Genomic DNA, 27408 nt, shown 5'->3' on the forward strand with positions numbered 1-27408 from the left:
TAGCCTGACTTTGTGTAGCGAATAAATTTCGAATTCTACTTACAGACAATGGGATGACAACTCATCCTTGTTTCGACTGTGGGGCGACTTTCATAAGCGAACCTACTCCATATTGCAACAAGTGACTGCAACTTCTCCACGAGCCATTATGTGGACCAGCAAGTTGACGGGGCAAGAGTATATCGACGAAATCCTCGACAAGAAGCACTACATCATACATGTCTGGTCAAATGCTACACTTGCAGAGAAAAATATTGAACAGATAAATCAAATCAGATTGTTAGCTAAAAAGGGATATCAGATGATTTTCTCCAATAGTGATGCGTTGTACTTGGACTGTGGGTGAGATATGTATTTACAACTCTCTTCTTATCATGCAGTTTCCATCAAATAACATTATTTATTTTTTTTAGTATTTGAAGAGCCTATATTAATACACTTTTTTCTATGTATTTCACACGACATGCAGTCAAATATTTAAGTAAATAATAAAATCGTATCTTACTGACTGTAGTACTTTCGACAGACTCAACCGGCGGCACTGTTGAGAATGATCACGAGACGGTCGAAAGTACTACAGTCAGTAAGATACGATTTTTATTATTTACTCAAATATTTTACTGCATGTCGTGTGAAATACATAGAAAAAAGTGTGTTAATACATCGCAGCTCGGAATGGATCAATAAACCATCACCTATATTAATCATTCCAAGTTTTGAAAAACGTAGGGGCCACTATAATAACTATCTACTATAATGCTACTTTAAGATATATGATAGCTGCAGATGTGGTCCAACAAGTGGGCCTAGATCCATAGCTTTTCGGAAGTTGAAATGAGCTATCTGCGCATGCTTGACGGCTTTATTCCCGATTGTAAAATTATGGCTACAACTTACAATTTCGTGTAAGCTTGTTGACTCAAAAGTATCGATACAAATCAGCTGGTTGATCAAATTTAATTGCCATGCATCGGTCCAGGGATCAAGATGTGAGACCGTGACTGTAGATGGGATTATTTGTAGAACTTGTATTGCGTTTCAGTGCATATTGTGTATAATTAACAATGTTAATTATATTGTGTTTCAATGAATGGCATGTATGTAATTTAATAGTTAAGTTCTCTGATGACAAAAAGTAATGCGGTATGTTTCAACCCATTAAAATACATCCATAACATCAACACTCTCAAGCTTGAAGCTGCATTCGCCGCTCCGCACCATAAAGGTCACTTTCTTCCAAAAGGTTGAACTAAAATTCTTATTTGAAAACTCAGCTGGCTCAATTGAAATGCATTATAATAAATACAATCATTCATCAATTATACAGAGTGGCCCATGAGTCGGTTGGCAGAAGGATATTAGATTTAAACTGACTTATGGGCCACCCTGTACTGATCCGATAGTTGAAGCAACTCTGGAGAAAGGGACTCTTAGGGCCGGTTTCCAAGCTCGGGATTTGGATAAGTTCTAAACTGCTGGAGTCAGAGAATTGGTTTTCCGAATCGTAGTCGTAGTCAGTGTCATAGTCGCGTTTGAATTAAATTAAACACAAAATAAAATAAGGAGAAAATTGTGTAAAGTTTCAGTTATTTTGAATTATTTAGGAATGTTTAACTTCGTCAAGGAAAAGCGTTCCCAATTATGGAAATGAGAAAATAAAGATTTTCATAAAAACTGCGACTACGCCCCGTCTCGGAAAGCTAATTTTCTGACTCCAGCTGTTTAAAGTCTAGAACTTAGCTAAATCCCGAGCTGGGAAACCGGCCCTAAAACCTGCGTACAGAATTGAGCGCCACGAACACATGCATTTCACTTTTCATCAGGACTGGTGCTGGGCTTGTATATTCATTTCATTCACTGTCCCTGCTCAAATAAATGTATATTCAGCTTAAAATCGAAATGTGCGTTTTCGTGGTGTTAAGTTTGTACACAGCTTTAGAGGGCAATTATTATGAGACATCATCCTTGAACTCTAGAATGTGTTATTCAAATAAATAAAATGAATGAAATATTACAGCTTTGGCGGTTGGGTCACCGACGGTCACAACTGGTGCAGTCCCTACAAAACCTGGCAACAGCTCTACAGCAACGACATGGTGGCCATTTTGAAAGACATTACCAGAAATGAGTACAAACCGGAAATGGATCGGCTGATCTATGGAGCCTCAGCCGCCATGTGGACGGAACAAGTCGATGAGCACAATTTGGATGGGAGAGTGTGGCCCAGGTTGGCAGCACTGGCTGAGCGGCTGTGGACCAATCCTAGCACGCCCTGGCAGGTCGCCGAGTTCAGGTTTCTGCACCAGAGAGAAAGGCTGGTCCGCTACGGTATTCATCCCGAGGCGTTGCAGCCGCTGTGGTGTCGCCAGAACGAGGGAGACTGTCCCGATACAACACCTAAACCAAGAAAATAATATGTTTTTATTGTTACATAATATTTCTTTATTATATTGTTGATCACAAATCATTATTACAATATAATATGATTGGGAGAAGACAAGGACAACAGTATATGATATTGTAAAATCTATAAAATTGCTACCAATAAAGTAGTCAATACTGTAAAGTGGAAAGTGAGAACACAACCTCATTCTTTTTCCGATTCCCTTAGGCCCATATGTATGTAGATACTCGGTTTAAACAGAGAAAGATCAGCTGTTCGTTTAATCACATCATGATAAATGCAAGCATATCTACAAGTGAACGTGGTTTAGCGTTAAACGTAGTGTTAGCACATAACCCTTAGGCCTATTCATCAAAATTTGGAAGAAAGACAGTTTTGGGCTATGCCCCTATGCCTGTTGTCTTCTCTCAATGATATTTTTATATAATATTGTGAACATAGTGATTGTCAATAAATACCAATCGTAGGTATTCAGCTACCTATGGAGAGTGTCAGATTTTGGAAATTGTTCTTGTTGAATTGTTATAGATTTTCAAATTATTCTAATTTCAAATAATTGTTGTCAAAAGGTTATATATTTATATACGTTTTATATTTTGTTGATGTTGCATCAAACCTATAATTTAGTTTTTGATATATGCCTATACGTGGATGATTTGATTAGATGATCAAACTCTCGTCCTAAACCCACAACCAGGCAGTGATATCAGCCTGAAGTTTATAAAACTCTAGACTATCAGACCAATTCGGATGGCCCGATTGTAGAAGACAATAAAAGACTGTAAAATATCTACATGCAATTGCTATCTATAGAAAACTATTCAGTGGAAAAAATAAAGATTGTTATCGCTATCAACTATTGTTAAATTAGTCGAGTTTCAAATAATTATTCTCAGAAAGAGGATAGTTGCTCCAATAGAGGTCTCTCGTCAGACCTGGAAAATAATACAGTGATATTTTTGATTCATATATTGTCACATTATCATTCAAGAACCTAACATTCTCATGAGAGGTTGAGTTTGAGTATATTTATTATTCAACTACATCACCAAATCTCTATAAAAAGTTCGTTGTCAGAATGATTTTGTTGGAGAAAGGATCATAGTCTCAATAGAAAGACACTGAAACCTGGAAAAAAGAAATTATAATAGAATATTATTGTTTGATAATTTTTTGTTGCACTTACGTTGTAAATTCCGTTAGTTCTATATGAAACTCAATAATTATTATATCATTTTATTTCATTGTTTGTCTAATTAGTACTTTCATAATACTGTTCCAGTAGGAGTTGAAATAATGAATTATTATGAGTGTATGTTTGGAATTCTATCATTTTAGAATAAATTATCATAAAATTCAGAATTCTGAAAAATGAATAAATTTATTTTCAAATAGATCACTAGAGAGTATAAAATAAATAATACTCTTATCGTTAAATTCTGTATTCTAAGTCAAAATTCATTTCTACCATTTCTAACAAATTACATTTCTCTTTAATTCGGTTCAACACATTAATTGATTACATCAGTATTCATTCTATTTTGTTGACCTTCAATTTTATACATATTTCTCTTGTGTTCGATACATTCTAAATCTTTCAATGATGGATAGAAAAGAAACAAACATTGAGTCAGAGAGTGACAATGTAAGATTGATATAGAAAAAGAGGCATAGAGAGAGCTCAGAAGAAAGACAAACGCCGAGAAGAGAACCACAGAGACCAATAAAGAGAAAGTATAACAGAGTGAGAGAATAGAGAGAGAAAGTGAGAGAGTAAAGGAGAAAGTGAATGAGAGAGATATGGCAAACAGGAGGACAAAGTTAGCTATAGTGAGATCCACTTTGAAATTTCAGCAATGGTTGAAAGGGGAAGCATTGAAGTTAATCATAGGGAATGCTGCCAGTTTGAAGTGGATCTGACTATACCTATACGGAACAAGAACAACACCTTTGAAGACAGAAAATCAACAGAATAAGACAGACAATCAATAGAAAAAGACAGATAAAATCGACTTGTATCACAGCTGAGCTGGGTCCTGTTATGTTAGCTTCATAACAACCAACTCCGTTCTATTCAGTCAGGTCGGTGGCTTCAAGCTGTGTGCAACAGCTCAAGTATTTATCGTCGATGATAAACAAAGAAATTTTCATTATCACTGATAATTATTGCCCATCACTACACAGTTACTAAAGCTTGGTCTAAAGGTTAGTTCTGATTCAACATTGTGAATATTATGTAACTTCATTTTGTTCCTTGATTATAGCATATTGTTCATTGATTTCGCGTCAAACATTGATTGAAATTATTTCGTTCATCTCTTTTTTCTAATATTTGCTCTCGTCTCTATATCATATTGTTCAATCCATACCATATTATTGTTGATTATGCCATATTCCTTATATTGATTCATGATATTATTCAATTTTGTTCCAAAAGGTGGAATTTCTAATGTATATCAGTATATTATAATCTTGTTTATTCTTTAATTTTATGCCAGAGATGATAAATTTCTTATTCAATTCTATCAATATTCTTCTCATTTCTTTACATTTCCCTTTTTTGCAATCTCATAATATAAATTCAATTTTTTTATACTATGTTAAGTTTTAGTTTAACATGTTCATATCATACAATAGTTGAAGTTTGTCAAGTGATAATCATATAACATTATTTCTTTCCTTTTGATAACTTGAAAATTTTATTCTATCCTGTCCTTTATCAGAGTAGATTAACTGCTTATCACTTCTTCAGAAAATGTATCGTATCCTGTTATCACTGTAATAATTAGAATTGTGAGATCAATCTTGTATTCCTTGAGCCGTGAGGTTTTGATAAATTCAAAGATTAGAATCAATTATCTTTTTGTCACCTATTTTTATTTTTGACAACTTCCATTGTGGATCTATTCATGATATCACAATGAATATCTTTCAATCCTCAACTGAAGAATCTCATGAGTGCCAGAATGATTAATGTTGAAGTCACACAAGTTTTTGCCTCTGACCAATAGTGAAATCTTCGAAAAAACTGAGAAAAATTATATAACTTGTATTTGATTTATCTATTGAAATCACAAAATCGATAGGTTTTTCTTATTCTCACTTTGACCATGGGGAAAAGTTACAAATAATCTTGGTGAGGCTACTCAGCACAGTGATTATAGTGATTTCAAGCATGATGTAAGCAGAAATCACTTTTCACCAAAGCGAAATTAATCTCATAATAATTGTCTTCGAATTATGTACTGTATCTAATATAGTAGCCTATTAAGCAACGTATCTTATTATCTATTTTTCATTGGTATTTATTCCTTGCCGAGAATTCAATGAAGCAGATTTGTTACTTTCTTTCGAATAGATTAATCATAGTACTTTTCATGATGAAAGAGAAATCAATTTTATTTAGTGTGAATTAAAATATCAATAATAATATTGTTTATTGACTTTGCTTTCTTTCAATAATTCCAATTAGTATTTTTTATTTCACTTTTTTTGTTCTCAATCATTAAGTTGCTGCAGAAGATAAATAAGATCAAGTTACGAAGAAGAGAAGTAAATGTTCAAAATAAATAATAATGTGAGTGGATAATTTAAAATGTGGGTTTTCAAATTTCAAATTTAAAATTCAAATCGATTTATTTTCCATTTTTCACAGTATATACAGTAAATTACCATAGTTACGGAAATAATTACAAGATAACTAAAAAATGACAATCATACCCTAAAGAACATTACAAAAAATCATTATTATGGAAAATAATCCCAAAGGTTACAGAAACATGATTGGGCAGAAAAAAGGAAGTGTTACAGTTAACACAAAGCAAATTGAGAAATAGAAAGGAAATGATAATTATGGGTGGTAATAATTGCGATAAAAATGAAGCATAATAATAAGGTAGGATAATGAAAATAAATAAAACTCAATCAAGAGAAACAATGCAAGTAGGTAGTGATTAAAAGAATAATTGAAGAAGTAGAAGTGAAAAACAGGTGGTGATTAAAAGTTGTATGCTTGGTGAAATGTCAACTTTTGGCCCTCAACTTACAGGCCTATTTATAGGTTAGCCAAGTTTCGAACGGGTTCAAGGAGTAACAAGTTGCGCCAATCTCAGAGGAAGGGAAGAAAGAGAAGAGTAGAAAAGAAGGAGAGCGAAATAGTATTGAATCGTTCGCCGGCCGGTTAATGCAACAGAAGAGAAAGACTTGATTGAAAACGTGTTGCATCAATTTTTATTTCATGTGAATGAATTGAAAGAGTGGCTTTGAAATCTAAATTGTGAGAGAAAGAAAAAAGAAGAAATAAGATAGAAAGAGCAACCCGAATTCAAAGAGAAAAAGAGTGGAGCAGCTATCAAATGAGGAGAAATGAAATTTATCCCGTTAGTAAAGTCAATCAAAATGTATCTTGTTACACGAAATGTTTATCGTTCATGATTTAAGGCCAATTTGAATGTGATTCTCTCTAATATGGGAGAAGAAGTCAATAAATAAAAATTACCAGAGGTCTCTTTTAGGAATTAATAGAGAAAGAAAGTAAAGTAGCCCGATATCAAATGAGGAACAGTTAATCAAATCCATCCCATTAATCCCGTTACTGAGATTTTTCAATGTTCACATTCTTAGCTCCAATTGAATTTGTTTCTCTCAAATTCCAAATGAAAAGATCAATAAATATGGATTACAAGAGGTTTCTTTTTTCAGGTCATGAAAAGTCTTGTACTACTATACAATCACTTTTACTTCTTGAAGGCGTTACAATTTTTCACACTCACAGAAAATCACCAACAATTTTCAATGATAATCTATGTACAGTATATCAATTCTACCTGAAATTTAACAATAATGTTTTACTGACGATGCTGATGACCGTTACGTACAATGACAAATATTTTTTTCTGAAAAGAAATATTATGTATCAGTACTACATGTAGAATATTTATTATAAATTCATTTGCTTTATTCAATTCAATTTTTCCTATTCAAAAATTATAAAAACACATAATCATAGGAATTTTGGGAATAGAAAAACAGGCTTATTTCTTTCTCTACTTCAATCCTGAACTTTGATTGTAAATGACTCTAGAGAGGTTATGATTCATTAACACTTTCAAGCACAGATATTTTTCATTCTAGAATAATGACATAGTATACAGCGGATCCTTCTTCATTAGTCTATGCTATAATATAGAGCAAATTAGTATATGCTATATAGCTCAAATATTAGAGGATTGGCATATTAATAGACAGCTACCAATTACAATGCAAATTAAAATGAGAATGAACTTTGCAAAAACAGTCTCGAAATCGAACAAATCTGTGCAGACTCCCGCTAACAAATCGAGCAATACACTGAATTTGTGTCGATAAATCAAAAGTAAATTAGTCGCGCATTGAGATGAATTATTGGCCAGCTCATTAATACACAACTGTTGAGAGTTCTGGCGTTACAAACACGTGTGCGCCCTTGCTAACCAACGTTGTTTTCATATTTGGGTGGATCGTTTTTCGTTCTTTCACGTGACCGTTGGTCAAGAATTGATCTACTGTTAGCCAACGCTATTTCACACTTTGTTGCACTGTTTCAGTTCTCTCAATAATATTGATCTTTAGTCAAGACTATGATTAACTGTTCAAAAATTAATTTATTATACTAGTGATGATCTTGAACTTCATGGATGATACTCACGTTCAATTAAACGAAAATCCAACTGCAGTAAAATAATCTTAACTAACAGAACTAATGCCAAAACAACCGATAAATTAATCTGATGATAACGCCATGATTTTTTTTACAGTGGAAAAAATCCAGCTGGATTTCCTTGCATTTGCCACTCAAATTTCCAAATTACCTCTTTACCTCAATTAAACGTTTATAGATGATCACAATTCAGCGCCTTATTGACGGTTGTGCGACAGTATTATCATACTTGAGTACTTTAAGATGAAGTTTCCATATTTTGGCGACGTTTTATAAAGGATCTCTCTAGAAATGATCAAGTGATGACCCAAGTGATCTTGAGCATCTTAAAAACTTTCTTTGCAAGAAAGTAGATAATATCAATATTATTGATATTTAATCTCAGATCAGGAGTTCACAGCCTAAGAGAGTGCAGGCTTGATTGATGTTTGTGCAAATTGCCATATATTTGTCACACACTAGATTATGAGTAAGGGTGATTCTGAGTCGTATCCCTTCCTCTTTTTTTATTTGTGCTGTTCTATGTTTGAGAGAAGTCCTCTCCTAAGGTGCTTACAAACTTATGCGACACGAACACGTGAATTTCTCTTTTCATCATCTGATGGTATGTTTATCATATCTCTTTCTGTGCGAATATAAAAATATAATAAGCATAGCAACAGCTGATGAGAAGTGAAATGCGCGTGTTCGTGGAGCACATGTCTGTACGCACCTTATAAGGAAAAAACTCTCATACACTTTTGTGAGACAAGCTAACTACACTGACTAGACTCTACACTCTGATAACATTTAACTTGATTTACCACATCAATATACAGTTCAGGCGAAAACAAAAATCTACATATTGGTCAAGTTGAAAAGTTCACTCACCTGCATTACTAAATCTGGAGATCTTTTCCTTGTCAAGATCATTCCAAAGCTGGTACTTGTCCCATTCCATGACATCTTGCAACGGTGAATCTAGATGGAAATTTGCGATTAAATTGGCAAGTCATTTATCAAGATTGGAGTCAACCACTTATTGATGCAAATGCTCTGAAACATAACAGTGAAAACGTTCTCAATACTGGATAATCAGGAGTATTATGCCAAGACTGAATGTCAAGACTTCTGACAAAATTTATTTTTATGCAGTTCGAATACGATTATTCCTTAGTATAGTGTGAGTACACCTTTTAAATTATGTGTAATAATTATGTGTGTATGTGGTGTATTATCTTATAATAAATCTACATCACTATTATTCATCATACAATTTTACGATTCAATTGTTGATTCTCGTGACATTGGTTTGATTAGTGATGACGTCACTAAACTCCGTTTTAGGGCCAGGCCATATTATTAGGCGTTTCTTCAGGAGTTTTTAGAATTGGCAGGGCAGAAAGCTCTCCGTTTGGCTCATTTGGTCAGCGCTTAAAGAAACCGCTTGAAAAATCGCTCAAGTTTATAATTAAACTTAGTTAATAATTTGTACATGCAACTGAATGAAGTATTAATTTCTTGACTATTTTGAATACAAATAATGGGGATACCTGCTAATTGTCAAAAAAACAATGTCGGAAAATTAAATACACAATTTAAACAATATATCTAATTGAGAAAACAGTCTTGAGAGACTATTCTCATATATTTTCGATTTAAAAAGTGCAGTCAAGGTAGTTTCAGTTTGACTACATAATTTACAAACATTATTTATTTATTTATTCATGATCTCACTCAAGTTCAATGATAGCTTCATGGATGTTGAATTATGCTCTAGTAATCTAGCATCATTCCAAATTTGCGAAATGAACGTTATATTCCATGCAGATTATTTTTATCGTTTTTCTCACCTATGATTTCATGCTAATTCATTCAACAGTTTTCTGAAAGTGATGCTCCATTAAGGTTTGAAAGCTTGCTGAAAATTACGTGCCATGCTTATCTAATGTCTGGAAATAATCTTTGTTTACAATAAGCTCTACTAATGACTGAAATTATTTTCAAATTTGTTTCTATTGATTCTAAAATTTTGGCGATTTTCACTACCAAGAATTTAAAAAAGGTAACCTTGAAAAGTGATAATTTAAATTCTGGGGCCATTTAGTCACCAATGAGTCCAAATGTATTCATGATAGCACACGTGGTTATCTTTCAAATAATTAGAGTAGGACGACTGAATGGCTTAATCTGTGTGAAAACCGAGAAGATTCTCCCATAAGGATTCAACAAAGTATGAAATATAGCCAAGACTAGAAGAAATAAATGAAAATGAAATTTATTCTCCTTTTTCTTATACAAACAAAAAATTACAATATTTTATCTTAGAATTAAACTGACAGCAATTGTTTATAGGCGCTGCCAGTATCATATATTATAATTACATATTTCGAATATTATATAGTTGCTATTTCAAAAAATCTAAGCAAAGTATTTTCGGCCATTGCGGTACAAATGTGCATATAATGTGCAAGAACAGCTATAAAAATTTATTTAGAAAAACAAAGCAGAAGCGCAGTGTTGAATTTTGTAATATTAAAACAATACTATAACTTAATAAGAAAAATATGAGCTAAGTGGAAATATAAATAACAAAGTACAAAAAGTTTGAAAATTTATGGAGTATAAATAATTCATTTATATGACTGAAAAATTTCAGATGAAAGTAATTTTGATCTAATTTCATCATACCAATTTGAACGTTGTCTCTCCATCATCAACATTATTTTTGTCTCTGGGGAAATATTGAAACACCACAGAACGCATCGGAAAAAAGACAAAACTAGGCTATCTTCCGGAGAATAAACTTTTGATGATTTCTGATTTCAGATGTTGGAGTTGAACCGGATACAGGCTAAATCCTGGAAATTTATAATTCTGAATACTTTCTTTCTTCTTGTTCTACATTTACAAACAATTAATGCAGAGCAATGTCTAAAGACTGAAGACATTGTTAGGAGTATAAGGTAAGATTAAATGCAAGAATCAGGAATTAATACTATAAATGAGAGCAATGAAACCACACCTCAGCCAGCCAGTTGAATTTATCTTACTCATTTCATGAATGATTGATTATTTTATAGTTTTTGACAGATCAAGTTTATACCCTAATGATTATTGAGTGGATTATTTCCATCTACTGTTGGGCTTAGCCTGCTGTTCTCCAGGATCACCTTATGATTTTTGCCTGTAGAAATCAATGATTCCACTTTTCTATTTATGGCTTGAACTTGCGATTTTATAGGACGATGGATCTAAGAAAATATCAAATTGACGACTGTGCTTGTGACAAAATCTATATAATATAATAGACAGATTATATTATTTTGAATTATGGATAAAACCCGTTCTTGGCAAACGCCTGTAGGTCCATCCTTTGTAATTTATTGAATGAATAATGACTTAATATTTTGTCATAGTCATTAGAATAGTCACTTAGTATCTCAATGATAAATTTCGTTTCTTGAATCTTGAATGTAGTATCTACAAGCATATTATTTTATTCTCCATGAGTGATTGGATATAAATGATTGCAAATTATGCACATTATTTAATTTTTGCCTGTACTAATAAGTGAATTATATTTGTAATTATTAGAATATTTTTATTGGGAATTGAGATAGGGATTCTTGAGATTGACTACAAATATAGCAATTACTCGTACCTTTTCTTGTATTCTTGTATGCTAGTGTTTAAAACTATATACCAAAAAAGAGTACTAGTAATACTTTATTATTAATTAATAATTTATAATATTTCTTTATTTGTTTTGAAGAGGACGATGGACGTACAAATGTGTGAACCAGAAGTGTCACAAGACACTGTACAAGGGGGAGCAAGGCTCGCAGCAGATCTCGCTGAATGTGTGCAAACTGAAGTGCGGAGACCCCCCCGGAGCACTCTGGCCCCTCCCCAACGGACATGTCTCCATCCACGACAGAATCATCCCCATTAATCCCAACAACATCAACATAGAGAGCGTTTCAGCTAACAATAAAGGTACGCAAATCTTAAAATTCGTTCGAAATCATCTCACCCCATAATGTGAATCGGTCTGTTTTTTTTTTTGTTTTGTTTACATGTCTGCAAAGTACACCTATTATTATCAAGATTTTCAATAGTTTCCATGCACGAATAAATAAACTAAGCAAAAACCTTTGATTCATATCTATTTATGTTTGGTCGATTAGTCGTTTTCATGATGTTTAGTCGATTTATTTTAGTCGATACACATTTAGTCAATACATAGTCTCCTCTAAGGCAGAAATGACAAGCTTATCTCTTCTCCAAGGCACTCCGTCATTAACTTTCAATGATGTCTTCAGGAGTATTGGGAAAAAACGGACGCTATTTTACAGATTCCATTCTTCATACGTGATCAAAGTTATATTATTCTAGATAATAATTATTAAAATGGCAACATTCAAGATGCAAACCAGATGTATATATATATTTTTTTTTTTTGTTTCGTTTACATGTCTGCAAAGTACACCTATTATTATCAAGATTTTCAATAGTTTCCATGCACGAATAAATAAACTAAGCAAAAACCTTTGATTCATATCTATTTATGTTTGGTCGATTAGTCGTTTTCATGATGTTTAGTCGATTTATTTTAGTCGATACACATTTAGTCAATACATAGTCTCCTCTAAGGCAGAAATGACAAGCTTATCTCTTCTCCAAGGCACTCCGTCATTAACTTTCAATGATGTCTTCAGGAGTATTGGGAAAAAACGGACGCTATTTTACAGATTCCATTCTTCATACGTGATCAAAGTTATATTATTCTAGATAATAATTATTAAAATGGCAACATTCAAGATGCAAACCAGATGTATATATATATTTTTTTTTTTTGTTTCGTTCATGAATGAGTGTGTAAATGCGAAATCCTTCGAATCTCAGCATTCTTAGTTGTCTGCATCAAGCAGTAGAATCTCATTACTGTAGTGGCTGCATTAACAGGTATTAGGGAAGATGAGGCTGACCTACCCATGTTGTGTTATGGCGTGTAAATTTTAGTCAGCTGCAAGTTTTTCGCGTTTGCCGCCCTGCGAGAGACAAATTGGTTTAATTAGAGAAGTTCTGAATGCAAGGGAGGATATGCATGATGCTGTATGAGAGAGGTGGGGGGAGGGAATTCGTAGTGGTCTCAACTGTTGAGGAGGAAGGAAATTTCTCTACTTGTGGTAAAGTGAGAGATAGTTGAGAAGCAGGAGAGGATGGGGAAGTGAGAGAAGGTATATGAGAAGGGGTACCTCACGAGGAGAGAAAGAGATAGTGGAGGGAAGAGTTTGATGGGGTACAAGAAGAAAAGGAAATAGTGGAGCAATTGGTTGAAATTGTAGGAAGCATATATCATAGATGCACTAAAACACAACATAGAATGATAGAACACATCCCATGTTTATTATGTAATAACGATACATATGAACATATATTATCTAATATCAACTTGTTTATTCTTGCATTTAAACTTGGAAATAGCCAAAGGCCGAAACAAGTTGTTTAAAATGTTTTAAATACGGTAAATGAGTACTTTATGTTTTTATATTGTTTTAACTTACCTGGCGTGGGGGTTATCGTGATCAAGAAGGCGGTTCCCCCAGGGCGAGGTCTTGTCATTGCACTGCGGCTTGGTTGACCCCTGAGACTGCTCCAAATGTGGGCATCTCGGGCGCACATGTTTTTGATAATATACTACTTAGTATGATTCAATCATAAACACCACCCTCCATTCAATAATATAACACACAGATTGAACTCACTAACATTATCGTCATCAATATCTACAATTAATCATACTCATGACTGGAAATACTCATGTAAATTAAAATGAGTTGATTACAATAAAGTGAATAAAAATTACAATTTTGATACTACTTGCCAGTTGCATAAAAACCGGTTAAATTTTAATCGTGATTAATTTCACGAGAAGCAGTGAAAGAAACCTTTTCAAAAAAGACTTCTCCCATTGTTTCTACTGAAATTAATCACATTTAAAATTTAACCAACTTTTGTGCAACCGGGTCTATGTGTGTTACGTTGTATTGTAGGTGTTGTTTTGAGTTAAAATGATATTGTATAAGCTCTGATATGTGCTATTGTATGTGTTTATTATATTGAGTAGCCTACGTAACGTACGGTAGCGGTAGGTTGTATTGGGTTGTATCGTGTATAGCCTATTGAGTTAATTCTATTATTATATTGTCCAATATAATCTTTGTTGTTTCTAATTTGGTTTTGTTTTGTTCAAGCTTTGGTTTTGTCCATGTGAGCTGAGTTCTATTGTATTATTTGTGGCTCTCAACAATTCGCTAACCACATTGAAACACTCTCTTGCTATTTATTAATATAAAACACCATCAATACGGTTATAGCTTCAGATGTGGATAAATGAGAGATTGCATTTTGTTTGAGCACATAATTATTATTAAACGAGAATCCAAATTGAAACCTGTCAACCACCCCGAAGACTTCTGCTACTGCGAATATTGTCAGGGTGAACAGCTCATGTTAGTGCAAACCTTACTTTGCAGCATTTGTCTTATGGAATACAGAGCTGCCAGATTCTACAAAATCCAGAAAGCTTGTGAAGTAATTGTGTGGGAGGAAGAGCGAAAAAGAGATAGTAGGCCATTTTGAGAGAATCAGCATAAAAACGGCAACCGTGTGCTCCTATTGTTCTATTGGAATAACATTAGCATAAAGCTCCGTGCTGCAAGCTAAGGTCTGCACAGTCTATAGATGAAAATTCCAGCTCTCATTGAATTTTCTTCTAGCTGTAACACCCTGCTCCCAGTATTTGCAGTATCCTGAGTCTTCGGGTGGTTGACAGGTTTCAATTTGGATTTTCTTCTAATAATAAGTTTGTTATCGGCAGATATCGACTGGAAAGTGGGTAAACTATTCCTGGAGCTGCGCAAATCGTTCTTGACACGAATTGTATCCGAAGCGACAACCAGGGACGCCAGGGCTGAAGGGAATGGCTTGATCATCAGACTGCAGGTTCATGACACCATCTCTGGGAGACCCACTCTTGACATGGACGAAAGCTATCATCTTCACGTCGACACTGTTGACAATAAGGTAAGTTGATGCAGCTTTCTGTGCCGATTGCAAAACAGCCGGTTAAATTTTAACCGTGATTAATTCCACGAGAAACAATCAGAGAAGCTGTCTTTTCAAAAACGCCTTCTCTGATTGGTTTTCGTAGAATTAATCACAGTTAAAATTAAACCGGCTGTTGTGCAACCGGGCATCTGTCTAGTAATCTTTGAGTTGATGAGATAAAATGGAGACAGTTTTGGGTTGAGATTGTTCTCTCCCAAACATAATCTGAGAGGCAATGTCTCTACACAACGTAGTCTTCAGATCACACATTGAGAGTACTATCATGGACGAATCTTTCCTCTATGCTACAGTATTAAATAGTGACAGCCATGTACATGTACATGATTTATCATAACTCATAAATTATTTAAATCGCAGTCACCATCAACAGGCTCAATTGGAATTATTGAACACAGGAACAATATAGATCACAACTTGTTTAAACACAATACATTTTCAATTTCGTTGCAGATCGTAGCCAACATAGAAGCGCAGTCGTACTTTGGCAGCCGACACGGTCTGGAAACGCTGAGTCAGCTTGTTGCCTACGATGATGTCAGCAACTCGCTGGTTATGCCCGCCAAACTGGAGATCCGCGACCGGCCTGTCTACAAGTATCGCGGTCTCGTGTTGGACACGGCACGTAACTTCATCCCCATCGAAGACATTCGACGAACCATCGACGCCATGGCTACTGTCAAACTCAACATTTTCCACTGGCACATCACAGACTCGCACAGTTTCCCCATGGAGTCCAAGACCTTCCCCAACCTCACCATCTATGGAGCATATGGACCTGATAAGGTAAAAATCTGTTCGCTGGTAACAACATAACACTATCATTAATTAATACTGAGACTTGAGAATTCACTGCATTTTCTGACTAGCAAAAACACTCCCAAAAAATAATTTACATTCACAATCTCATAATTTCCACTCACAAGAACATTTTCAAACATATGACATTTATAAGATATGGAAAATTAATTTAAAATAACAGTAGACCAATTACAATGATTTTTATCATAAAATGTTCATTTATGAAGTAAGCTATCTTTTTTGAGTATTTTAAAAGACAGACGGCATTATTGGCTTGGCCATGTATTTAGACACAACGAATTCACATTAAAAATACTGGAAGGTATAATAATTGGACAAAGGGCTCGTGGAAGACCCCGGCTACAATATCTGAAGCAAGTTACCAAAGATCTTGGAATCCAGAGCCACATCCAACTGGAAAGTACAGCTATGGACAGAAAACGAAGGAAAGCTGTCTACAAATCAAATGATTGAATAAAGTAGGCATGAAAAATAAACTAGCCACATAGCAAAATAAATTTCTTTTTCATGACAAGATGTCATTCATATTAAGAAGCGAAGCTTCAGAAGAGTATTACATAGCTTGGATAAAATGCTTGAATCAAATGGATATAATGAACATATCCAGAAAAGCTCCACAGTCTCCTTGTAGACGAAGCAGTCTATAGCGGAAAAAACTTGATGGCATTTTGTTCATATCAGCAGCCTATATTTAGTTTAATTGATAAACTGGTAAATTTGAGGATTTAGAACCACAATAATTGTATTAATGATAAAACTAGAGCTGTTTTTGTAACAATATAGGTTTCAGTACTTAATGTTCCGGGGATCTGAGGAAATGTTCGGAAAAGATCAGCCCCCGGGAAATTTTCTGAAATAGAGCTTGAAGAAGGGTGTTGGAAACATAGATAGCTCACCTACAGTTACAAAGTATCTATTTTATTTTATGTCCCAAGAAATACCGGTACGGCGAAACGTCACAAAACCAGCATGGGATAAAATTATTCAATAGTTTCAATCTGAAGACATTGTTGAAATAATAATGTTGAGTTCTGCTTTCATTTTGTTGAACTTCTCCCTTTCCAAATTATTGTATTGTATATTGCAAGCTTGTATTGTATTTGAAAGCTTTGAATAAGCTAGAAATATTGCTCTATAGGATGACCTCAAATGTCTCAGTTAATGACATTATTTGTTAACAGATTTACACACAAAAAGAGATCCGCGACCTGGTGGAGTTTGCAGCATGGAAAGGCGTGAAAATCATTCCAGAATTTGACGCCCCCGCACACACGGGCGAGGGCTGGCAGTGGGCTCCCCCCGGCACCCTCATCTGTTTAAACGACCAACCTTGGTAAATCCATAAATTAACACTGAATTCATGAATAATCTGATGAAGAATTTTCATAGGGCTACTTCAATTGTTTAGTTATTATAGAGATAACTAGTACCCTTCTTAATTTTTTCTTTTTTCGTCACAAACACTACTAGCTTCAGCATTCATGCCATTTTCAAGTGTCTTTTCCTGAAAAAGCGTCTAGTAGTGTTTATGCACAAAAGTTTGAGAAGAGATCTAGCTATTTCTATAAAAAATAATGAATAATCATTGAGCTATTAATGGGTCTGGCAATACCTACTCTTGTAGCCCCACAACTATAATAAACACTTAATAATTGCCGTTCATTATATATGTCATAATCATGACATGAAATCAATTAGTGGATGCCTATGGAGTGTTTATGCTAGCTGTGAGGCCAGGGCCCTGTTGCATGAGAAAATCCAAGCTAATATTTTTGTAATTCCCTATTCTAGCTGTCTACTAATATGCATTAGCTTTTATTTTCTTATGCAATCGGTACTTGATGTTTTAAGGAGGTACTGAGGAAGGACAGCCTCCATAGCAGCGAACATTTATCTCGTATTATATAAAGCCAAACTGGTCAGACCTTGAAGATGGGCAGAAAAATCAGTCAATTGCTATTTAGATGCTACTCCATGATAATGGATGATAGCATAGAGAAAATAGAATGGCTCAAGAAGATATCCTATGGTATAGGCAAGGCCACTCTAGATGAATGTTTGCAGGAGCACGGCCTGTTCTTCTAGAGTGGCCTTGGTATAGGTCGTTTATGTTCTAATCTAAAGCCGCTTTTTCAATTGAAGACGATTACTGTTGACTACTGTCTATCATGCCTATTACTGTTTTGGCGGGTGAGGCCAGCTTCACACGCTTTCGGTTTCATTCGGTTCGGTTCGTTTTCGGTTCGGTTCGGCTCGTTACCGAAAACGAATGAGGCTTTCATACATGTCAGGTTTCAATTCGTACGGTTCTAATTAAGTATTTTCTTCTCAAATACAGCTAAGTTTGGATTTTCACAGTTCATGCTGGTATATTTAAATATAACAGTTGGTGTTAAATTGTAAGATGTTATTTCTTGAACAACAAAATTTTAAAGTTAATAAGAAATTTGAATTATTTTAATAGTTTCTTTTTGATTATGTTAATTTTGGAAGTTTAGAGAGATTTTTTTTTAATTGAATATTTGTCCTTGTTTTGACACATGGTATAAAAAATTCATCTCTTCTCTCCATTGATGAAATCATGTAATATTCTTGGAAAAATAAAAAAATAAAAATTCTCCCCAAGTTTTAATTTATATCTTTCATATTTTTTCAGCAAACTATTCATTGAAAAAAATGTTTCTGTGAACTAACAGAAATGAATTGACAATATGATTTTGATTCGGAAAATTTTGAAACAGATAATCACGATATCAGGTTAGAATAAAAACAAAAAATCTGGTGTGGCGCACTACACAACTTTCCTTGCCATTATGAAAATTGATCACCTGACGCTAGTGTTCCCGCGCATCTCAATTCAAAGATTTGAGCCAGCTCGTGACAGGGCAATAACCCTGGAGACACACATGAGGTCTGCTATCTCTTCATAGTGAATGATTTAATAGAATCAACAATAATTTGCAATTGAATAATCACATTTTCTCAAATTTAAAGCTTATTTTCAATTTAAGGTGAAAATGTTACTGAGCATTAATTGTAGAGATTTTCATGCTCAATCTACTCCACTTGATTTTTTTTGTTTCAATTGTATCTGAAGCCTGATAATTGGGAATCTATCTGTATTGATGGGGCGGAGCTCCTGAAATTTTTACAGATATGGGACTTGTGGCAGTTGATAGAGCTTATCGATGACTATTTTAGGTATGAATTTGATCAAAATCGTTGGAGTCGTTTCCGAGAAAATCACGAAAAACCCTGTTTTTGACAACACTTTCGCCATTTTAGCCGCCATCTTGGATTGCATTTGATCGAAATTGTTCGTGTCGGATCCTTATAGTGAAAGGACCTTAAGTTCCAAATTTCAAGTCATTCCGTTAATTGGGAGATGAGATATCGTGTACACAGACGCACATACACTCATACACACACACACACAACACACACACACACACACACACACACCACACACACACACACACACACACCACACACACACACACCACACACACACACAACACACACACACACACCACACACACACACACACACACACACACACACACACACACACACACACACACCCACACACACACACACCCACACACACACACACACACACACACACCCACACACACACACACACACACCACACACACACCACACACACACACACACACACACACACACACACACACACACACACACACACACACACACCACACACACACACACACACACCACACACACACACACACACAACACACACACACACACCACACACACACACACCACACACACACACACACACACACACACACACAACACACACACACACCACCACACACACACACACACACCACACACCACACACACACACACACATATACAGACCAATACCCAAAAACCACTTTTTTGGACTCAGGGGACCTTGAAACGTATATAAATTAAGAAATTGGGGTACCTTAATTTTTTTCGGAAAGCAATACTTTCCTTACCTATGGTAATAGGGCAAGGAAAGTAAAAAGGCAAGCGTGTGTAAAAGACTTTGTTTTTTTCTGTTTCCCTAAAAACGAATTCGAATATAATGAAACCTATTCGTGTCGAGGGGGCGTTCGGTGCTATGCGGTTGCTATTCGGTACCAAATTCAAACCGAATCATCGTTTCACACTTATCGGAATTTGCCGAAAACGAAACGAACCGAACCGAAAGTGTGTGAAAGAAGCGTCTCGCTAGCAACGAATTGAAACCTGATGGAATTTATTAGAGTCAAGTGGGCGTTCGGTTCTATGCAGTTTCTATTCGGTACCGAATCATCGTTTCACACTTATCGGAATTTGCCGAAAACGAATCGAAAACGAAACGAACCAAATGAATGTGAAACTAGCCTAAGTGCCGGTTGCACAACAGCCGGTTAAATTTTAACCTTGATTAATTCCACAAGAACCAATCAGAGAAGCCGTATTTTCAAAAACGCCTTCTCTGATTGGCTCTCGTGAAATTAATCACGATTAAAATTTAACCGGCTGTTTTGCAACCGGGCCTAAGAGTGTGAGAGCGACACAGTATCACAGACAACCAGCGTTACATAGTTTCACGAAAACGTTCCACGAACTACTAGGACTATCGGGTTGAGTGAAATTTGGAAAATAAACGCCCATGGGATATCTTCTTTTAAAAGTTCCTTTTCGTTGAATATCATTATTTTGATGATGGAAGTTTTCATTATGATGATAGTTAATTGAACGTGATTATGATTCAGATAATTATTATCAATTGAATATTGATTATGAATTGTTTGTATGCAGGTATGATCACTGCGTCGAGCCGCCCTGTGGCCAACTGAACCCAGTCAACGAAAATGTTTACAAGATTTTAAGTGGCATCCAGACCGACATGCATGAAATGTTTGATTTGTCCGATGTGTTCCATATGGGTGGAGATGAAGTGCAGTTCAAGTGCTGGAATAGCTCTAAGGAGGTTGTCGAGTTTATCGAATCAAAGTAAGTTTTAACATAGAGAAAAGAAAACTACTATTTGTTTGTCTCTGGTTTTATCGATTTGAATTCATGAGTGTTGGTATTGTAGGCTATTTGTTGAGGTCTCTTCACATTGCGCTACGCTACTTTCTGTGTAGCTGAGGAGTTGATATTTTGCTAATAATTCGTATTAAATAAAGAGACTCGAAACCACAAATTTTATTAAAAATAGAAACACAGGTTTCGTTTGTTAGACCATAATCAATCTCTGGTAAACTCTGGTAAACGCTACGTTACGCCGAAATACGTCTTCGGAAGAGGAAGCCGTCCCATCTCCCAACATTGGAAGCTACGCTACGCGTATTTCAGCGTAGCGAAGCCAAGTGTGAAGATATCCTTAGATCTGAATATTGTCTCAATTATTCCACAATTCACAAAATCAATATTGTATCTACAATTTATATTATCAACTACTCATTCCTTTATTTATTTATTCATAGACAATGCATACAATTCAGACAACAGCCATTTGCCAGAAAAATGCAAGAAGGCTTATTCCCCTTTCTCAAAGGAACCAATCAGAGAGCAAGAGCGTGTCCCGAATAAGGGACATAATTTAACTCCCTTGTCTTAATTCTTATGTAATCATTTTTAATTAAGTTAATTATATTAATTTGGTTAACTTTATTTAATTATAAGTTATTATATTTTTAATTTTGTATGAATAATTCCTCTCTCCCAAAGGACGGAACCAATCAGACAGCAAAAGCATGATCGAATTTGGAACATATTCTACTCATTACTCTTTTGTGTCAATTTTCAATCAATTACTGTATTTTTCAACTTATTTAATATTTTCAATTTGTATTAATGATTCATCTTCCCCAGAGGCTGAACCAATCAGACAGCAAGAGCATGATCCGAATTTGCAGCATAAATTTCACTTCCACTTATAACTCTCTTGTGTTAATTGTTGATCAATTATTACTGTATTTCTCAACATATTCCACTCATAACTCTATTGTATTATTTTTCTAATCAATTATTACTGTATTTCTCAACTAATTAATATATTTCCAATCTATATGAATCATTCCTTTTTCCCAAAGGATGGAATCAATTAGACAATAAGAGCGTGACCCGAATTAGGGGCTTATTCGTTATGCTCTTGACACATTTTTTTCGCTCTTAACACATACTTTTTGCTCTCTTGTCCAATCTTCGATTATTTCAAATGATCTTGAATCATTTCAATCCTCAATTGATTAATTTCAATCTACTATATTTTCGATCTATATTGATGATTCTTGTTTCTCAAAGCATGGAACCAATCAGAAAGCAAAGCAAACTGGGAACATACTCCACTCTTTTCTCCCTTATATAATTTCTGTTCATCTCAGATTATCTTCAACCATCTTAAATTATCTCCAATTATATCCAATCGTCTTCAATAATCTCTCTTGTATAATTTCCTATCATCTCAAATTATCTTCAATGATATCCAATTGTCTTCAATAATCTCTCTTGCCTAATTTCCAATTATCTCAAATTATCTTCAATTCTCTCAAATTATTTCAAATTATCTCAGATTATCTCCAATTATATCCAATTGTATCCAAGTATCAATGATCTTCAATTAATTAATTATTTTCCAACTCATTATATTTCCAATTTGTGATTCTTCTCTCAATCTCCCAGAGGCTGGAACCAATCAGACAGCAAGAGTATGTTCCGCATCTGGGACATATTCCAGAGCCGGGCCTACTCTTCCCTGCAGCAGGTCACCAACAAATCTCCGCAGGCCATCCTGTGGACGAGCACTCTGACCGAGCGCGAGGATGTCACCGAATTCCTGGACACCAACAAGTACATTGTACAGATCTGGACAACCGGCACCGATGCCCAGATCAAGGATCTGGCCAAGAAGGGATACCGCATGATTTTCTCCAACTATGATGCGCTCTATTTGGATTGTGGGTAAGCAGATAGCTTGTTTTCTAATACTTTATTCAAATACCGTACATGATTAATAGAAACTCTTTATTAAAAACTTAAAAATTATTTAACGACTAGTTTCGACCATATGTCATTTTTAAGTTCAATTTCAAGTTTCTAATAAAGGGTACTACAAGTTTTTATATTGTTTTTATTTATTTGAACAAAAGTAGCCCATATAAGTGAAGTGATTTTACCGTTCATGATATACAATGAATATGATATTTCAACTTTGTGTGTGTTTGAGTATTTGAAAGAGTGTAGCGTGTTCTCAGTCCAGGTTCAAGGATTTTACACTAAGTAAAAGTATAAGGACCATACCACATGAAGCGTTTTTTGAGGCGTTTTTGCACTGGCGGTGGGGTCGGCAAGGCAGGAAGCTCTCTGATTGGCTGGTTGCTGATTATCAGCTGGTACCCGAAAGCCAACCCAATCAGCTGATAATCAGCAACCAGCCAATCAGAGAGCTTCCTGCCTTGCCGACTCGTCCGCTTCCAGTGAAAAAACGCTTAATATCGCTTGGCCCTATAATTATAAGATTCTGTGTTATGACGCATATAAGCTGCTAGTTGCTGGACTCACAAATACCTTTGTCAAAATGTTTTTATTTACACTGAATCACGAACTGTGATTATTCAGTTCAGTGTAGGACGAAGATACTAAATGGCTTCTGTCAGACTGTCTTGAATTGCTGCTCCAAGATCTACTCTCACTCTCATGTTTGTCATATTCTCTTGGCTGCCAGATACGACTAGAACCACTTTACTAACCAACTCTATTATCATGGCTGAATCATCTATAACAACCAATAGGAAATAACAAGACAATCTTCAAAAGAATTCAAACATTCAAAATGTTCCAAGAAATGAAGTTAAGAGATTCGAGACAAAAGCATTATGATTGTGGAGTGTTTAGAGAACATGTCAACTACAACGGAGTTAGGGTGAAGCTACACAAGGCGTTTTTCAGTTGGCGCAATAGGACAGAAAGCTCTCAGATTGGCTGATTGGGTTAGCATATGGAGAGGAAGCTTTATGTACAGGAAGCTCCAGCAGATCAGATTTTTGTCTCTGTTGTTGTTGAATAAATCGGAGAGGTTCCTGTCCTTTTGTACCTGTCCTTGTCGTCGCTTGACCCTTATTATTAAGTGTTTCGTCATGAAAAACAAGATCTATTACTCAATTAATATTAATTTTTGTAGTTTTTGTAAGCGAAATAAAATGTAGAAAATTGCTATGGGCCGGGCACGCACTCAGAAGAGGAAAAAAGTACAATCTGGAAAAAGTTTTAGCACCCCAACCCTCCAGGAAGATGACCTTGTGGGAGACCCCGACAGAGATGGTGGCAACAGGTTAATAAGACTGACATGGAGAGGCTTGGAGCGACAGAAAAAGATGCTGAGGTGCAAACTACATGGAGACAGTTTGTTGGTGCGGCCAAATATCAATTTAGGTATAGATGGCTCTGGGAGTAAAGAAAAGTAGAGTAAAGTAGTTTCTTGCCATGGAAAATAGCATGAATTACTATTACAAAATTGTCATTATTTTTGCAGATTTGGAGGCTGGGTATCAGGCGGCAACAACTGGTGCAGCCCATACAAACCATGGCAGACGATCTACTCGAACGACATGGTGCAGCTGGTGAAACAGGTGACCGGAAGTGAGTACAAAACGGAAATGACGCAACTGATATATGGCGCAGCCGCAGCGCTGTGGACTGAGCAGGTCGACGAGCAGAGTCTGGACGGTAGAGTGTGGCCCAGGTAAACAACATTTATACGAGTATAATCTCATTATTCAAACTTGAATTTCCCAACCACATGTCATTGACCAACTCATTTGAACTTCCTCTTCAGCTTTACTCTATATGATACTATTCTTCCAATTGAATAGATTGTTCTAAATTCAATTTCTGATCTCCTTTAGTTTTAATTCAATTCTCTGTGTGCCGGTTGCACAAGAGCTTGTTAAATTTTTACCAGTTAAATTAAAAACATGAATATCGGCTAGCGCACAGGTTTCAACTTATGCCAGTCGAGCCACAATATGAAAAAGTATAGATGGAATCAAATAGAGAATGCATTTATTCAAATGCTAATTAATATATAATTATTATTTGACGAAAATCCTAAATAAATGCTGTAAATCACCATGAAGACTTCTGCTACTGCAGATATTGACAACAGGGTTAACAGCTAGATGGAAATTCTATGAGAACTACTATCCAAAAATTAGTTGCCAGCCCGGGAATCGAACCCGGTACTTCCCAATTGCTAATCAGGAATGCTTACCCTTACACCATCTATACCTTTACAGCATTTATTTAGGATTTTTGTCAAATAATAATGAAAAAGTATATTTGACTTTTGCAAACAATGTTAATAATATGAAGCTGCGTACAGACTTGAGCACCACAAGCTCGCGCATTTCACTTTTCAACAGCTGATGCTACGCTTATCATATCTGAACCTTACTGTCTAGTGCAAAAACAGTTATAATCAGCTGATGAAAAAGTAAGTGCATGTGTTCGTGGCGGTACGCAGCTTCTCTTCAAAAATCAACCAGGGAAAGCTTTTTTGGAAAGTAGGCTTCTCTTATTGATTTTCATGGCATTTAATCATGATTAGAATTCTACAGGCTTTTGTGCAAACAATTATTTTAATCTGATGCCATATGTGTAACCTTACCTGAATTTGGGAGAGGAATAGCTAGCACAGGTTACCTTATTTTTCCTCTCCTTATAGTTCCTATGATTGTATGAATGCATAAAGAATAGAGAAAATATTCATCATACTTTTTCTAAGAACATTATATTTATTTATTAGGGTACATTAATAAATTGTGCATTGTTGCATTCTCTCTATTTGTATTGGAACTTGACATATAATTTTGATTTGAATTGATTGAAGGTTGGCTGCCCTGGCAGAGCGGCTGTGGACCAATCCGAGCACTCCGTGGCAGGACGCCGAGTTTAGGATGTTGGCCCAGAGAGAGCGCCTCGTCCGCATGAATATTGAGGCCGAGGCCCTGGAACCCGAGTGGTGTCGACAGCACGAGGGCGATTGTCCCGACCTGAGGAGTTTGAACAGGAATTAAACGGTGGAAGTGGTGATATGGAATAGAAAAGTTCAATATATCAAGTGACTTTAAATACGATTTAAATGTTATGGAATTGGAAGGTTCAAGATACTAGAGTGAAATGAGTCTAAATGAGGTTTATGATATGAGAAACATCTTGGAATAGAATCAATAAAGAAAGATCCAAGATACTAAGAAAAGTATGAGTTCGTTCTTATGTAGAATATAATAAAAATTAATGTCAAAAGTGTTGATATGGAATAGAAAGGGTCAAGAAGCTGAGGGAATAATTGGTTCAATTGAGATTTATCATATGATAAAAGTCTTGTAATAGAATTAATAAAGGAAGATTCCTATACTATAAATTCGGATAAGATTTAAATGAGAACAGTTTTTATATAGGATATGAAGATTAAAATATGTGAAATTGAATGTCAAGAGTGTTGATAAGGCTCAAGGAAGACTATGGAAGAAATTGGTTTGAATAAGATTTATAATTCCTGAAATAGAATGAGATACTAAGAAGGATATGATTTTGTATAGGATTTATATATGACAAACATTCATAGATTGATTTAGTGATCATAGAAAAAATTCAAGATTCTAAGAGAAAAATGAGTATGAGAGTATATATATAATGGTGATTATCTTATTAATATGTGGGTTTTCAGTCATACTTTTGTAATATTAATATGAGGAATTTGGATGAGATTTTAATATGGATTCTATAAAAAACAAAAATCCAAGATTATAGAGAAAGGATGAGAAGTTTCAATAAGTTTCTAATGACAAAGTTTTAGAATTGTATTAAAACAAAAATAGAAGTTTAAGATATTGAGGAGAAGGAAAGATCTTAATAATGAGCCAATATGGTGGATCCAATCAAGATGAGAAAAAGATGAAGACTACAACGAGTTTGTAGAGGAGGACACAGAATCTCAACTTTCATAAGTTGTTAATGATGTTGGATAGAATTGGATACTAAATACCTACTTCATGTAGGCTACTAGAACAAAATTGTTTGTAGAATATCTGGATCTTGAGAATTGAGAAGAAAATTTTCTGTATTTTTTCTTTGTTTTTCCTGATCTGAGAAGTGGATGAAGTCTTCAATCCACATTGAGTATGATACAGTATTTAGTGGAGAGTAACTTGTATTGTACATTGGAACGATTTTGTATTGATTTGATAAACATGTTATTTCTATTTAAGCTCGATTCCATTGTATTTGCTTAAAGTAGCTCATATGAATAAAACTACTATCAGTAAATTCACATCAGTCAATTGCATTCATCCTTTTCCTTAATGTATCCTTCCATTCC

General features: G+C 35.0%; 2 protein-coding genes and 1 pseudogene across 2 annotated transcripts in view; all 3 read left to right on the forward strand.

The window, feature by feature from the left end:
- The window catches only part of LOC111043556 (chitooligosaccharidolytic beta-N-acetylglucosaminidase), a 31206-nt gene extending 26597 nt beyond the window's left edge, over nucleotides 1–4609 (forward strand). Inside the window, exons 8-9 of the mRNA XM_039439094.1 lie at nucleotides 46–342; nucleotides 2018–4609. Of these exons, the coding sequence (XP_039295028.1) occupies nucleotides 46–342; nucleotides 2018–2414 (694 nt within the window). The 3' untranslated portion in view covers nucleotides 2415–4609. The remainder of the gene's footprint in view (nucleotides 1–45; nucleotides 343–2017) is intronic.
- Nucleotides 4379–27134, forward strand: LOC111043558 (chitooligosaccharidolytic beta-N-acetylglucosaminidase). Its single transcript, XM_039439095.1, has 10 exons — nucleotides 4379–4609; nucleotides 10911–11047; nucleotides 11857–12080; nucleotides 14968–15173; nucleotides 15669–16001; nucleotides 17219–17370; nucleotides 20844–21038; nucleotides 22713–22991; nucleotides 24562–24771; nucleotides 25918–27134. The coding sequence occupies exons 2-10, from the start codon at nucleotides 10911–10913 to the stop codon at nucleotides 26102–26104; spliced, it is 1923 nt and encodes a 640-aa protein (XP_039295029.1). The 5' UTR covers nucleotides 4379–4609; the 3' UTR covers nucleotides 26105–27134.
- LOC120353942 lies at nucleotides 13644–13796 on the forward strand (annotated as a pseudogene).
- Nucleotides 27135–27408: the final 274 nt, after the last annotated feature.

The sequence above is a fragment of the Nilaparvata lugens genome, chromosome 12 (assembly GCF_014356525.2).
Source record: "Nilaparvata lugens isolate BPH chromosome 12, ASM1435652v1, whole genome shotgun sequence".
NCBI lineage: Eukaryota > Metazoa > Arthropoda > Insecta > Hemiptera > Delphacidae > Nilaparvata > Nilaparvata lugens.

Excerpts from the sequence above, each read along its gene's own strand:
- LOC111043558 (XM_039439095.1), top strand. The coding sequence starts at position 10,911 with ATGTTGGAGTTGAACCGGATACAGGCTAAATCCTGGAAATTTATAATT. Across the intron at positions 15,174-15,668 it reads TCGACACTGTTGACAATAAG|ATCGTAGCCAACATAGAAGC; the intron begins GTAAGTTGATGC and ends ATTTCGTTGCAG. Across the intron at positions 17,371-20,843 it reads TGTTTAAACGACCAACCTTG|GTATGATCACTGCGTCGAGC; the intron begins GTAAATCCATAA and ends GTTTGTATGCAG.